Source organism: Triturus cristatus, chromosome 2_1 (genome assembly GCF_964204655.1).
Source record: "Triturus cristatus chromosome 2_1, aTriCri1.1, whole genome shotgun sequence".
NCBI lineage: Eukaryota > Metazoa > Chordata > Amphibia > Caudata > Salamandridae > Triturus > Triturus cristatus.
This window is the reverse complement of record NC_140581.1, coordinates 1,063,966,656-1,063,983,295: the sequence shown is the minus strand read 5'-3', so window position 1 is coordinate 1,063,983,295 and position 16,640 is coordinate 1,063,966,656. Positions and strand designations below refer to the sequence as shown.

General features: G+C 45.0%; 1 protein-coding gene across 1 annotated transcript in view; it reads left to right on the top strand.

Moving 5' to 3' along the window:
• The first annotated feature begins 1,043 nt into the window (after positions 1-1,043).
• LOC146866357 (uncharacterized) overlaps positions 1,044-16,640 on the top strand; it is a 47,252-nt gene continuing 31,655 nt past the window's right edge. Inside the window, exon 1 of the mRNA XM_085640503.1 lies at positions 1,044-1,223. Coding sequence (XP_085496629.1) covers positions 1,175-1,223 — 49 coding nt within the window. The 5' untranslated portion in view covers positions 1,044-1,174. The remainder of the gene's footprint in view (positions 1,224-16,640) is intronic.

Sequence of the window (16,640 nt, the reverse complement as noted above, 5' to 3'; positions counted from 1 at the left end):
CATCGTTCTACAACATATTTTGGTAACGATTTAAAGAGGAATAAAGAGGAACCTGCATGTGTTATTTGGGAGAAAGAAGAAACTACTGAAACAAAACTCAAAGAAGGAGTACTGCTGAAAGAAGAAATACAACTGAAAGAAGAAAGTTAAATGAACTTTAGAATACACAATATACTTGAAGTTCAGACTATGATGGTATGCCCTTTAGTCCCACCAGTGTCCTATTCTACCGGCCAGCCTACCAGCCAGGGCATCTTTCACTTGATCTCTACGAAGGTTTGACGTGTCAAGCTGTCAGCTGTGAGGACCCGGTGTAAATGCCAATACCTGTTTGCAGTGAGGGGACTAAGAGATTGTCAACAAACTTTATTGGATGCACATTGTTGTTGTTTTCAGTGAAATTCCCTACCATTTCAATCATCTGGCAAGGGATCCGGCAGCACGTTGGAGTGTGGAATGGACACTGTTTGTTTAGGAAACCTGGAAGCAGCAAATTGAAGTCAGTCTGGAGTGCGTCTGCTTTACTGTCGTTGAGAGGAATTGCCATTTACAATGTGAGTCGTGGCCGACTAGAGTTCTACGAGGACCAGTTGTGCATGAACGTCATTCGTGTAACTGTGAGTACTTTGAGTCGTTACTTTGCGGTTGTGGTAGACGCGGCGGTTGTGATTTGAAATGTACTGCCTATCCAGTACGTGACATGTGCGAGCCCCAGCGCGAGTGTCATGTCTCGCGTGCGCTTCCTTACCGTTGCTGTCCTCCAGTGATAAGGTACTGCAGAGAACGCTGCGGCATCTTCTGTGCTCCATGGAATGTGAGCTGTGCAATGACGTTCACAGCACCAACGTGCCTGGAGCCACCCGGTCCTCTTTACGTCAACTTGAAGCCATATTGTCAGCTGTTTGCTGTTCCCGAGCGTCCCTTTTAGACTGCAGCATTTTCGGCATTCGTGTATTTTCAGCTGTAACGTTTGCTCCGTGTTTTGGGGCAACGACGAACATTAGATGAGAGGTAAAGGCTTCAACATTGCACTGATTCAGCAATCCATTCGTGGAGAAGATTGTACTTCGGCTATGCTCTTCCTGCACGAGGGTCTGTCGGTGTCAATTTTGGGTGCGAGAGGAGTTTTATACCAATAATCACCAGAAGAGCAGAACTTGGCAAGAAACTCTTTATGCTCTTTACGCTGCCCACTGTATTGGCTCATTTGTTTTTGTTGTCTGGTGAGTAACAGCTTTGTGCCATATTGTGGGGTTCACATTCCCTTTGACTTCTTAATGTTATGTGTAGCATCATCATGATTTGGTAGAGTGTGGACACAGCATCATCGTGTTTTTGGGGAGAATCTCTGCTGCACTCATTGGGAGGACTAACCACACTTCTGCTGAGTTGTTGTCTGGTGTACTCTGTGAAACCCAATGTTAATGCAACTTCCTAAATTGAATGGGTTATGAGTGAAGGAATATGTAAACCTTATTGTGGAGTGCTTTGCTTATTACCTATGCATTTGTGGTTTCTGAGAGTGGCTTTTGGGTCCGTGGTGGAGCGCTAGTGTAATAGTTTGTGTGTTTACAGTGGACTTGTATTTAGGGGTGTAATTAAACTAGTTCTTTAGAGTTTTAGGATTTGATGTGTGAGAGAATTCTTTTTCCCACCCTACCTATGGGGTGTGGATGACGGGCAGGGTCTGAGCCAAATGACTTGTGTGAAGCGTTGTTCCACCCTACCTACGGGGTAAGGGTGAAGGGCAGGGTTCAAGCCAATTAATGTGTTCTTTCAACTCTTCCAATGGGGTAAGAGTGAGGGGCAGGATTAAGCCAAATCATGAGGTTTGAAGGTTTGATGTGTTATTAGTATTTTATTCCACCCTCACTACGGGTTTGGGTGAAGGGTAGGGTAGATGCCGAATGACTGGTGTTTGGAGTGTGAAGTTTTACCACCCTGCTTATGAGGTAAGGGTGAAGGGCTGAGAGGAAGCAACATTTTGGAGTCTTTTCCACCCTTCCTATAGGGTAAGGGTGAAGGGCAGAGAGGAAGCCATATTTTAAGGTTTAAGTGAAGCCATATTAATTGTGATTTGCAGTTTCCACCCTTACTATGGGTTTGGGTGAATGGCAGTGTAGATGCCGAATGGTTTGTGTGGAGTCGTGTTCCACCTTTACTAAGGTGTCTCACCTTTCTTTTATTTTTTATATTTTGTGCAGTTGTTTGGTTGGTTCTGTACTGCGCCCTGTGATTGGTTCCCTATGTGCTGCTTTATATGTTAGCCTGGCCAGCTGGCACGTTTTGTGGTATCAGGGTCTGGATTGAGGTTTTTTGGTGTGGTATAGTGTGTGTTTTGTTTGGTTAGAAAGGGAAATGATGTATGTGAGCATATTCATATTACTATTTACTGTTGTTTTGTTTGCAAATATTCTGTTATGACGTTCTGCAAATTGCATTCAATGTTTTCTCTCTGTTCTTTGTATGCACTTTTGTAATTAGTGTATTACGACATGTCATGCGTGAAATGTTTTCACCTATTATTTTCATGCATTCGCATTAGTTCTCATTGCTACATTGTATACATGCACACAAGAGTTCTAATGTCATTCTTTCAAGAGTTCTAATGGTATTCTGTGTAAAGAAAGGAGATGTGTTATACCTGTTGCTCAGCCAGTGTGACTGTGGTGGTGGAATGTTTGTGTGTGAGGATGCTGTGGAATGTTGGTGAGTGAGAGTCAGTTGGAGGATGGGCTGAGCAGCAGGAAGGCAGCTCCTGGTAGGGCTCTTCATAACATCTTACATCATAAACCTACTTATCTAATCTACCCTGGAAATAGATGTCATCTTTCTACAACAGTATCCCGCAAGAAAGTGGTATTAAAATTATTTTAAGGAGATATCAGCGACCAGATGTATCCATATGTTGCAAGCATATTGACACTTTAAGGGCAAATTCTTGATGTGCAGGTGAAGATGTAGCTTCAAATGGACATTCTGAATTAGGAAACAGTCCTCCTAAGTGCAGCCATGACAGCGAGTTTAAATGCATTCTCCAATGCCTCGAGCAGGGGGGACTCCCTCTCTTAAGCCATTCATTGCTACACCATGGCTGCATGGTCCAAAGGGTGGGGGGGGGGTCTTGACTGCTCCAACTTGGTTAAATAAGACATATAATGCGCACAGCTACTCAGCAGAGTGTCTCAGCGCAGTAGTCGAAGACAGGAGAATAATAACCATAGTTCAAGCCTGATTAGGAAGCCAAGTTTTCAGCCTTTTTCAAAGGCTAACAGATTAGAAACAGACTGCAGATCTAAAGGAAATTTGTTCCAAGCAATGGCACCCAGAGAAGTCAAGAATCTACTTCCTGTTCTAGTCTTCCTTATTCTGGGAATCACTGCCAATAGTTTATTGGCGGATCTCAGATTTCGGGTGGGAAAATGGAAGCTGAACCTGGCTCTTCACAGGAACTCATCTCCACCTCCAACAATCAGCTTCACATAATAAGCCAGAGCCTTTAGGAGGAGGGGGGCCTACTTGGCTCTCAAGGTAATGTCTTTTTTTAGAACCTTTTTCCAAGCCAAAATAGTTTTTCGTGTGTTGTTTATGAATGGTGCCAGGAAAACATAAAAACTAATCTTTATCATGTAAAGCACGTTTGTACAGTGCGTTACTGCTGTTTGCATGATTCAGTAGCACTTTCTGAATCTGGAATTTGTGGAATAACATCTCCGGTAGAAAAATGGTTGAGGATTAGCAGGGGTTTATGTTCATTCATTCATGGGAGCAGGTACCTAGACGGCAGAACAGTAAAACAAATTCATTATCTTAAGATTTATTGTTGGCATTTTTGAAAATAAATTTTTTGAAAATGAAGTCTGTAGAAGCTCCACGGTGGCGCTGCTTCTAAAAGGTACCGCACAAGATGAGTCTCTTGGAGAATATTCTTAATTATTTTTACTGCCAAACTAAAAAACTTCCTGCAGGGCACTACTGTAACTTCCCCAGTACTGCAACAAGTATGTTTCAACCTCTGACCTACTAGACCCCCTTTAACCAACATCCCAATGCTCCTACAACAGCTCTATAAAAAGGATGCAAGACTGTCACACCCACAGGATTGTTGATGTCTTGTCAAATTCGCTACTAATGCTGCACACAGGAATAGGCCTGGGCTAAATTTCCGTTCAGCTCGCGGAAATTGCGATAATTTGACATTTTCGCGTTCCGCGGAGAGCGCGAAAATGTCAAAATTTCCGCATTCCGCAGCTTAGCGATAATTTGTTTCTTGCTCGCGCTGTAAAATAATACATTCTCGCGCGCGATCGCCTTACCTGAATCCCCGCGTTCGCCGACAAGTTTTCCCGATCCGGTCGCGTTCTCCACGAGATGTTGGATTGTTGGTAGCCATTTGCGCAGTCTCACGACAGTACGCGCCCGCAGTTATGTCATTGGTCGCGCAATCACGTCTTTCTTCTCGCGCCGCGAGAAGAGTGAAAACAAGATGGCCGCGCCCGCGAGCAACCGCATGGGTAAGTTGGCGAGCTGGGACCACGCAGAAAATACCGCAACGGGCGGGAAAAAAACTTTCGCATCTTCGCGATATTTCCGCGTGTTTGTGGAGATTTTTAACATTTTCGCGATAATTTGCAAAAGTCACTTTCACAAATTCCACCCACCCCTACACAGGAATGAATATCTCATGGCACAGTGGAGCAGCTGTCAGAGTCACAGAAAAAAGCACTTCTCCCAAGGTTTAGTAACGCTCTCCTGGCTTCACTTGCTCAGACTTTGGCCCTGCTGCTATGCCAATCCTGTAGGTGCTCTACACAGACAGCTTTTATGACTCAATTTCCCATCCCTCTCCTAGGACTCCCAGCCATGATCCAGCACTGCAAGGCCCAGGAGAGGGGGCAAATGTACTCTGGACCCACCTACTTGTAAGTCTATAGTCATAATCAGTCTCATCAATTTTAAAGGCTGCAGCAGGTGGTGTTGATATGGGTCGTGTAGCCATGGCTAAGGGCACAAGCTGTGAAAAGCATGTAACTGACATAACATTACATTTTGGTAGTTTCACATTTAGCAATGTAAGTTTGGGATGGGAAATCCCACAATGCTAATCACTGTCAGGGAAAATTCTAATTATAATAATGTTTAGTTTGTTCAGGAGCCCATTTCCTATGTCTCACCTGTACTTCAGAGTCTTTTGAATAAAAAGGTACAAGTAATAGCACTCACATTTATCTCACTAGGATCCCATTGCTAAATTTGACAGTAACTTGACAGATGCCTTCAGTCAAGGTCACACTATTTTCACTTACTTTGTTTGCTACACTGTGGATCTGGAACGATTTCCCTGTAACCCTATGGACAGCCCCAGCCTAGTTCCAATTTAGGTTGCAGTTAAATACTCAACTCTTTAAAAAAACACTTATAGTGTACAAATAGCGACCCCTTCTAACGCCAGTGTGACTTATATAATGCATTCCACTTAATATAGCTTTACAATAGATGTACTTATTTTATTACAGCTATTATTTATGTTCTGTTGTTGTATTGATATCTGCCTCAAAACATTTGATTCTTGCAAAGTCGCTTCATCAATAAAAGAGATTTAACAGTTAATCAATGGCAGTTCTTGTCATATCACGTTTTGTGAAAATTAGAGACGCATCATATAATCCCAGTCTTCCCAGGGCTCCACAAATCATAAAACCGGCCCTTTGCAGAAACCTCACAAGGCAAGTAGTGGGATGAAGAGGACAAGATGAGGGGGGTAATAGGAGTTGTATTACATGGGATCTGTATTAAAAGCCTGTCTCTAGTTTCTTTATAATAGGTGAATTGTGACACACCCAGTTGCTAATTATAAAGAAAATATGTCAGAATTAATCTGTAATACTTCATATACTGGATCTCTGAGGTCTAAATGCCTGCTGCCAGAGCCAGCATCCGAGGGAAGGTCAGGCCAGGCCATTGAGCTTAAAACAAAAGTTGACTTTTCTTTCATAATGTAAAATTTGCAATCTTTCTGCATAATTCTGCACATTCCGAGGTACTGCCCTTTTTAAAAAGCTATTTTAAAAAGGGACTTGTCCTAAACCAATTCTAATATCTTTTTCTCACAAATATCTTTTTGATGTGTTTAATTTTGTACTAAGGATCCTATTTTAATTCTTCATGTTTGCAAACATGCTCTCTCTTTCTTATGAAAGAGCTACTCCCCAAGGATTTAAGCGGTTTGTGGGAAAAGTGATGGTTTGGCCATGTATCAAAATGACTAAAGTACTCACTGCCGTACATTAGGACATTGCAAGTTCCATAACTTATGAAGGAGCTCAGCCTTAGGCCTCATTACTCTATGTGGTCATGGAGCTCCTCAGTGACTTGCAATATCCGTATAATGTATGGTAGAGGGTAATCTATCCCATATATAATCGCTAAAGATGTCTTCAAAACTAATAGTCTCACAAAATGGTCTCCCATAAATATATCTAACATAGCCAGGCAATTCAGGTACAGCTACATAGGTGCAATAGAGAATATAGCCAAATACAAAGATGTGTAGTCACACATGCACCTTTATGCAAACAAAAATAAAGCATAAGTTCTTCGAACCAGAAAACTCACTTTTAAAAGATAATTTGATGACAGGAAAAGTGAAAAACTACAATGGGCCTTATTTTGAAGGATGTTTTTTTTGGGGTGCAAATGGGAGTTTGCACTTGCGACCAGATCCATACTTTGCTCACCAAGAGGTTCTTGACTACACTAAGTCCACAAGTAAAATCTGACTCCAAACATAAGATCAAACTCCACAATACAAATGTGCACATCTCAAGCTATTGGAAGACACATTGATTTAGCATGTTATCTCAATGTCTGAAACTTGGAATGATGAGTATCTAGTGCACTCACTAAATACCACACCTCACATTTTTGGTATTTTTCCAGGGCCAATATGACAAATAGTGGTGGGGGAATAATTCCGCTTCACCCGTGGAGTTCGCTGCATTTTGCCCACTCCACGTTCCACTTGGAACGTGGAGTTCTGGCAAAACTCTGCCATCCGCCTTGTGGAGGAATATTTTTTCGTGCATGGCTCACCATCGTTAAGTTGGCGAGTGAGAATTTGCATCCCCTAGTAAGAATTTCAGCCGCTGTATTGCCTCCAAGTGAGATTTATCAATGGGGTCGTCAGGGCAAGTCGTGAGCGTTCACCCTGAGAAAGCTGCCTCTCGAGTAGAAAATCTACTCAAGTGACAGAAAGAAGTAGCACCCTCTGGCGGTAGGCGTGAAGCAGTTCACACTCATTTTACAGTGCGAATCAAGCTCTTGGCACTTAAAATCAGCGCACGTAGCACAACATGCCGAATTTTGCCCGCTCAAGGAACTCCATGGAATCTCACAGAGCCTTTATGTGACTCCGTGGAATTCCGCGGAGTGAAACTCTGAGAGTTCTGGCCACCCCTAATGACAAACAACAGATCTTTGTAAAAGTCAGCACCATACTCTGCATTGCACAATATAGACCTATATCGTCCAACAAACGCAACAGTGATCTTTATGGGTTTTGTATCACTTCTATGTTAATGACAACGATGAATGGGGAGAACACAAGAGAGAGAGAGAGAGAGTGTGAGAGAGACTGCTATTGATAGAGAGAAGGAGAGAGAAACTCAATACTAACAAAACATTTATTATTTGCCCACTATACCCTATCACAGACCTCCTTCCACCTGAATATGCTTTCCTTTGGGACATTATTGGGGAGATAGCCTTTTAGCTTGTTCATGCAAAGATCCCCCACAACACACATTTCACCTTTTTTTTTAAATACTCTGTAAAGTACACTAGGTGTATTTAGTACAAATTTTGAAAGCTCACCACTTTGGACTATGCAGACCTGCTCTTATCTTTCTCCATACTCTCAAGGACCCCTGTAACTTGTTTTGCTGATGCCTTCTTTATAAAATGCATTTCCGTTGTCGTAAATCTAGGCCTTTTTGACAGTTGATTGTGTTTTTAATGTTTTTATAGTTTGTGATTGTTAGACCAGACAGGCCTTAAGGTAGTCTCCACCAAGCATTTTGCCTACTCACCTCATCTCTGTACACTTTATCACTGCCAACAAGTGCTAAAGGGCCTGTTTGCTCTCCTTAAAACATGGTAAAATTGGCCTACAATTGCTTGGCTTTCTGAATTTATTTATAAGTCCATAGTAAAGCGGTACAACATGTATCCGGGGCCTGTAAATTAAATGCTACTAGATGGCCTGTAGCACGTATTGTGCAATGCACTTAACTAGCTTTTTAAAACATGCCTCAGGCTTGCCATTAGAGCCTGTGTTCAGTTTTGATGTGCCAGTTCGACCTTGCAAAATAAATATTTTGAAATGCTTAAACCTTCATTTTTAATATATATAAGTCACACTAAGGGAGGCCCCAGAAAGCCAACAGGGCAGGGAGCTGTGTATATAAATAGTTGGACACATGCTTTTAATTTTTACATGTTCTGGTAGTGAAAAACTCTTAATTTCATTTTTCACCACTGCAAGGCCTACCCCTCCCATAGAATAGCATTGGGTTACCATATTACATTGAATAAGTGATAACTTTTGATTGAGAGCCAGTCAAATGAATTGTAATTTATAACCCTCTTTAATGGTAAAGTACGATTTTAACTCACAATTCTTAAGATACCACTTTTAGAAAGCTGGCATTTTCCTAACCATTTGGGGCCTGCAGCCTATGTCTTGGGTCACGTGACTGAGTGCAGGTGGCCTTTGTGTATTGCTTTCAGACAGTAAGACTAAGGGTGATGAGGTGTTGGAAGGATGGGCCAACCCTGCCAGGAAGGGAGAGACAGCAGTGGCAGCCAGCAAAGGTAGCAGCGGTGAGACGGGGACGGGGTGTTGGGGAAAGTCGACAGACAACGGGTTAGTTAAAATGAAATACAAAAATAAATAAAATCCATTGTCTGTCATCTTGCCACCCCACCCCACCCCACTGCCCACCACTGTTACCTGTGCTGCTGATGGGCAGAGCTGCTCCATTTCCCACTTACATTTCTAAGGAGGCTGCATCAGCACACTCAGAAAGAACTTGACACCAGTCCATTGTAAACCAGACCTCTTGGAGACCACTTCAAAGGCTGGCATCAGGTATAAATATTGGACCCTCAGACCAACTCTTCAGTTCACTCCTGGACCTGCGAATGACCCCCTTAGAAGAACTGCTTTATACTTCAGAGCACAACCCTGACACTTGAAGCATGCCTTGTGCCCTCAGAGGATTGCCCTGCTGCTTTTGGCCATCCTTGCTGCTTGATCCCAGGACTACCAGAGTGACTTAAAGAGTCAGGTGACGGATCCCGTGTTCTTTACTACAGGGGCACAACAAGCTCCAGAGACCTCCCAGCAATTGCTCAGCTGAAATTCTGCATTGGACTTGCCTGGACCTGTAACTGGACCAGCCCGAGCCCTGCTGGTCTCTGTTGGAGTTAGTTCCTGATCCCCAAGAGGTGCTTCCCCAGGGCATGTACCCTTGGCTGGCATCAGTTGAGCTCCTATTGTGAAGAAAGGGAGAAATACTGAAGTTTTGGGCTCTTCGTGACTGTGACTAGGCTCATTCATGCCAAGATCTTGCTGCAAGTAATGACCAGTAATGTGAAGCTCCGAGGAACTAGCTGGCACATGCATCAAGCCAAAATGTGCTCCCAAAATTAGCGATTAGCTAATTGCGAGCGCATTCAAGCGAATCCCCATGCATCAACCAAATAACCAATATTCGCTAAAATACCGACTCGCAAATACCGGGAATCCAGATATAGCGAATCGGAATTAGCGCAAACCTGAATAGCGGGAGCAAATAAGGAATCGCAGAAAATAATCGCAAATGGATGCATCAAAAATCGCTAATAGCGATTTCCTCAAAATTCGCATTTTAGCAAGTGCAGATTAAGGAGAATCAGAAGCAGGTGGTAAAAATATTTTTCTGCCATTTAACTGCAGTACAAATGATGGAGCTGGGGAGGGCCATTGCAACTAACAAATGAGTCCATAGAGGACGCACACAAAGGCGGCACACTACTTGTTTGAGAGGAGGATGAGGACCCATGCAGCAGGCCAGGGCAGAAGGAGATTCCAGGAGAGGGCACTCTGCCTGCGCATCACTCAGATGTAACACACCGTTGAGGACATATATGAGTAGTCCCTGATCAACGCTGTCATACAACTCAACCACATAGCCGAATTGGAAACACCAATGCAGCGCAAAACACTTAGGACCCATGCCAACCGTCCCCATGTCCAGGTGTAATGTTGCCTGCACCTACTTGCATCAGGAGGTGTCCAGGGGGTAGTGGCATTAGCGGGAGGGGTATCACTAGGCTCCCACTCACGTGTCTAGAGAACCTTCCTGGCTGCCATGATAACTCAGACCCACGACCACATCAGCCTCCCCAAAACCCAAATGGAATTGAACCCACCCAGACTCCATTCATATTGAATTGCACTGTTCCCTAATGTGGTATGAATGCCTAGATTGCACACACAACCCATATGTCCACCATCAGTCAATGAGTAGAGCTTCCGTAACCGGAATTGTTATCACTCCATCAACGTCCAACCAATGTGCAATGTGAATGACATCATGTCGGACATCGCAGCGCAATATCCTGGGAGCATCAATGATCCATACATCTTCCGATACATTGGTATACACACACGCCTGCTCAGGGGGGCATATGGCGAGGGACACCTGCTAGGTCAGACAATATACTCATGCACACTAAATCATTCTGTAATGACAATGCAAACCTGACACATACACATTCCATACTACCCTCTAGGTGACAGTGCATGCGCGGTGAGGAACTATATCATGACTCCATAGTTGAACCCAGGCGCCCAACAGGAGCAGCGGTACAACGCAGCACACACCAGGACAGGTAATGTGATTGAAAGGACATTGGACAGGTCAAGAGTCGCCTCCACATCCTGCACAGACCTGGTGGTGCGATGCAAGACCAGCCGGTGACCTGCTGTCGGATAGTGGCAGCATGTGCAATGTAGCCCATCGTAGCTCCCACGATACGCATACCCATAGATGGCCATGGCACTGCGGACAATCAGCCCCCTGTACACCCACCACACCGCATCCCGCAAGCTCTGCGGAGGAGCAGTTGATACGTACCCACATCACCCAACATCACTTCAAAGGTACGTAATCATGAGACAGAAACGATCATTCTTCAAATGCAAAGTTTTTATTTGCACTTGCACATGGACTCTTGTGTGTCTAAACATACACGTGGCCTAAGGATACATTCACGTCATGTACCGAGGCACTATTAGGAATAAGGTTTGGGACTCCATTAGCAGTCCTTCTGTATGTTCTGACCATGGTTACGCCACCATGGCCAATTGACCGGAGGGATGTGAGTGCTCAGCGATTCCTCCCACGCACACCGAGGTGTCTATCTCCTGCAGTGCCATCCCCACCCATTGGTGGAATTGTAGGTGTAGAACGGCGTGCACTACACCTTCTGCCGGTGCTGACTGGCGCAGACATGCTGCTCACGCTGGATGCCCCCTCACTCCCCTCATCTCCAGTGGCATTGCTGAGGCCACCTGCACCAGCCTGGATCTGCTCAACAGCTGTGGTAACTTGGCCAAGGGCCCTGGCCACGTCCCCACAAACATTGCCCCATGTCAATCTGCATTGCCACCGACCGACGTGACAGCAGTGCAGTGGCGTTGCACAACTTGTGGTTGGAGCGTGTAAATCCAGCCAGGCGCCCCATGAATTGCCGCTGCCTCCTCCGCTCGGTGTTCTGTCCCTCCTGCATCACACGCACAAGCTTGTGCAATGTGGCGTTGGTGTCCCTATTGCCCTCCACAACTGCTTGAGTGAGGTCACTCATGCAATCTGCCATGGTGGAGAGGTTTCTGTTCAATTTGGCCATTTGCAGGCTGGTGGCTCCCATGTGGCATGCCTGCAGGCGCTGCACCCTTGTCATCTGCAGCTCAACGGCTCCCCAGACATTTGGAGTTGATGCCTCCTGTGCAGTTGTGTGGCCCCTTGCCCTGCGTCTTCGCATCGTCGGGACGGGTGTCTGCGGGGTGGTGGTGGTGGACCTGACACGAGGCTGGCCTTCTGCAGTTGCTCTTTCAGGTTCAGGAAGGCACTCCATTGGCTGAATGGGAGGGACTGTAGCCCTGCGTTGTGTGGGTGCCTGGGGTGTGCTGGGAGGTGTGACTGGTCTGGCAACGGCAGGCTCTGCGGTGGACTGAGTGCTCTCCCTGCATTCGCTCCCATCACTGTCTCCTTCCTCAGCACCTGTGGTGTGAAACAGTGCAGGTTTAAAATTTCATTGGGTAATGTTTTGCTACATAGTGATTATGACTGCTCTTACGTTCTCACTCTCTGTATTCGCTGTCTGTAATGCATATTGGGCACAATGGTCACACAAAGTGCTATGTGACTCACTAATTGGTTCAGGGGACTACAACTCCCAGGATGCATTAGTAACTGTATATGGACTGTGGACTGGGGTTGGTTACAGCTGCCTGCCTTCTTATTACTGTATGGGCGCTACCTTAATTTACATTGATGGGTATATTATAGTGCCTCTTACCTTCTGTACTGCAGGCTGTGCCGGATGTATCCATCTGCGTCACCCCCACAGGTCCTCCAGGGCTGTGTTGTCTGGGACTGTCGAGGGTCCTCCTCCGGTGCTCTTTGCCTCCCTCAGCCTCTGGGCAATTCGCTCCTTGGCACGGCTCCGCAGGTCGCACCAGCGTTTCTTTAAATCATCAATGCTGCGGTGTGTCACACCCACAGCATTGACCCTTGACTTGATCTTGTTCCAGAGGCGTCTTTTCTCAGCCTCTGGGACTTTAAGGGAGAGCTTCCCAAAGAGCTTGTCATGGCTCTTCACAACCTCTTCAATGAGGTACTCCAGTTCCCTCTCACTGAACTTTATTTTTCTTTTCCTGGGACCTACCCCCTCCTCTGCTGATGTGTTGGCCATTTCCTGTGTTTGCAGTGGTCTGGATGCCAAGTATTCCTCTCCACAGCTCTCCACAGGCACTCAGCTTCCTGCTCTGGCTTCCAATGGACACATACTGCACCATGGGAAGAGTTACTTCCTGGTTGTGATGTCATCAGGCTGTTCCCAATGCGACTCGGTCAAAATGCGAACTCGCAATTAGCGATTTCGCTAATTGCGATCTCGCTATTTGCGTGATCGCAATATGTGTGTTTACAGCGATTAGCGATTTTGGGGGTATTTTCGCTAACGCGTTTAGCGATTTTTACCGATTCGGTGTTTTTTCGGTATCTGCGTCATGCATAGGAGATAGCGATTCCTTATTTGCGATTCCTTAAAATTCGCAAATAAGGACTCGCTATTTCTTAGCTTGATGCATGTGTACCTAGACTCTTTGTGCTACAGTGACAGGCAGTGACTATGAAAATGTGAGATCTGCACTCTGTGGTACAGCAATAACAGATCATGACGACTGCCAATGCGAATCCCCGCAATGACCGTCCATGGCGGCTGACTGCTCTTTGTGCCACAGCGACGACCTTCTGCTATGCTATTCCCATTCCTAATGGTCTTCTCCACTGCGAACTGGACTTTTTGCATTGCACTTTGTGAAGGTAGCTTTTTCAGTGGGATTGACCAGGTCCTTGTATCTGGGCAGCACTCCATCGCGGTTGATCTGAACGTGTCACTCTTCCCCACGCTAGCACGACTAGATGATATATTTTTAAGTACCATGCTCACCTAACTCTTTGAAAGACCATATCTCCGGTACTGCTGATAGGACTTTTGTTGTTTTGGTCTCAAATTATTTATTACATTTTACTCTAGTTTTCTAAATTAGTGTGGGATTTTTCCTTTGGTGTTTTTCTACTTTATTACTGTTTGTGTGCTGCATAAATACTTTTCATACTTTCCTGACAGCTTATGTGCCAAGCTACCAGAAGGTTAACCACAGGTTAATTTAGTGACTTTTTTGGTTCACCCTGGCAGGGATTGGGGTTGTTGCTTGAGGAGCGTCATCGCCAACTCCTCAATCAAGAACCCAATTTCCTACAGTGATTTTATATATTGTTTTTTTATGATACATTTTCTTAATCAAATGAAGCATTTCTGATCTGAACAGGTATTCAGAAAACATTGCAGAAAAAGTTTTCTTTACTTTATCTTGGCAAAACATATTTTAAATATGATATTTTTCTTCCATGCTCCCTCCCCCCCAAATGTTTTAAGGGGTCCCAGAACTTGTAACTGTTCAATTTAACATGGTCTTTTCCACAGCAAGCTTTGTTCTCCCAACATTCAGAAAGAACTGGATGATAGTTCACCAACTTACAATGGAACTGCAGTTTTTTGGTCATTCTGTATTTTTTTGACTTAGTGACCCCTCCCCTACCTGGTAAAGAGGCCTGGGAGGAAGGTATTTAACACACTACTGCCTTACCGATGGGGGTACGGGATCATTTTCTTTCCTCCGCAGCCTTACCTTAGTCCCCCAGCCTTGCTCAAGTGATGGAGGACAATGTTGTAGCTGTTCAAGAGCTAGTCCACCCTTCCTGCCTTGCATTAGGGCTTGGGGAGAGAGCATAGCCTTGAGAATCATCTCTTCACTTCCACACTAAAGGAATGTGTGGTGGGTTGGAATTAATTATTTATATCCCACCCCACCTTGCCATATGGCAGGGGGGTAACATTTTAAAAAAAGGCTCCTACCTTGGAGTGCCCAATTGAGATTGGGTTGTTGAGGTAGATGTGAGCTTTCCTGTGCTATCTGTAGTTTATAAAATACAGGAGGATACATAGGAAAGTTGCATTTGAAAGCCACCAGAGTCCCCTATTACCAAGGTGCTCAGCAGCTCTGAGCTTCCAAGCTCCTCTCTGCCCTGTCAAATGCACATGCCATTGAGGAATGTGGAGGCTTATAGCGGTTCCAGTCAAATATGTGATCAGTGTGCTAGGATAACACTAAGCTGCCAGCTGCTCCATAGCCTGTAGAATTTGGTGGGCATTAAAGAAGTGTGGCAACTGCCCGCTTCTCATTTTGGTTCGTCTAACCTCACTTGGCTTCAGTAATCATGGTTGGGAGGAAAACTAGTGCTTTATTTGAGCCGGTGGTTCCCAGTGGGAGCCACCTGCAATCATTTTTGGGGTCTGGCACTTATTTTTCATCATCAGACAGACATAGATTGAGAGCAAGAGAGGGAAATGCACGAAAAGCAGAAAGGCAGAAGAAGAGAAAGACAGAAAAACTGTCACATAGGGAGAAAGCAGAAACCTACAAAAGTGAGTTAAAGAGGTAGGGCGTGTCTGGTAGTGGATTAAAAAGGCATGAGGTGGACATAAGTCTATACAGCTTTGGCATTCGATACCCCCACATTTAACAGCACAGACTGATGGCTTCTGAGCTGGCACTCGTTCTTTTACAAATTAAGCACTGAGGAAAACTACAGCGACCGGTTATGCAAGGCTGGGGGTGCTCTGTTTAATTAGTCTTCCACCCATGCACAAAGTTGTGGGCAATTCAGACACTACTTCCACCCTTGGGCAAGAAAGCAGAAGTGAAATGTTAAATCCTTGCCCTTGGACAAGGTAGAGCGATAAAGGCCCTTATGGTTGCCAGCAATGACCAAGGTATATAGTATACCCTTACCAGGTACTTTGGCAGGACTGGGTATTAATAAGCAAAAAGCATATCATGCCATATTTCTTGACATCAAATGCTTGTAAACATTTGTGGGGTAAACGAAAAATAAAAACAGAATTCTCTTTGCCACACCCCAGTCTCTGATGTATCTCTGATGTAAAAAAAAATAACCCTTCCCTACCTGTCAGAGCGGGTGAAGAGGAAATTATTTTTCAAGCCCCATATTGGCCAAGAGTGAGGAGAATTTTTTTCAAAAACTTGCTGTTGGTCAAGATTGTAGTGTAAAGGTGTACCTCTGCTCTTGGGGAAGTGAGAGGGTGCAAAATCAACACCCCTATGCTAAGACACGGCAGGTGCAAAAATTCTGGAAGCAAATTTTTGAGCAAGGTATGAAGTAGACAAATAATTAAAGCCCTCTGCCCTTGAGCGAGATGAGGAGTGAATGGCATAAAATGTCCATCCTTCACCTGCACCATTGTGCAAGGGGGTGGGTTGAAAAAGTCTCTCTCCTCCCCATCTGTTTTTACCTCTGCTGATATTTTCAAGCATAGGAAGAGATTTAATTAAACAAACGTCCAATTGCAACCACTAGCAGACATCCACACATACACACTTATCACATCATCCTACAACCACACATACACACACGCCGCTGTCACTGTATTTAACTCACATGAGGAGCCGAGTGAGTTTTGGCATATGGCTGGGCGGCTGGCGGTCGGTGCTGGTGCAGGTGGTAGCTGGCTCATTGGTTATGGGGGCTGAGAGAGACTTTGGCCCTGAGGATCCTCCCTCCCTCGCTTTCGGATCCCCAGCAGAAAAACACGCGGAGGAGTGGTAGCAGGATTTACCTTGCTTGGAAGTCAGTAACCGTCTCCTATGGTCTCAAGTCCTGTGGATGGAGAGCGTAGGATTTGGAGGCTCTAAGGTGCCTTGAAAGCATATTGGAAGCGCATTTGAG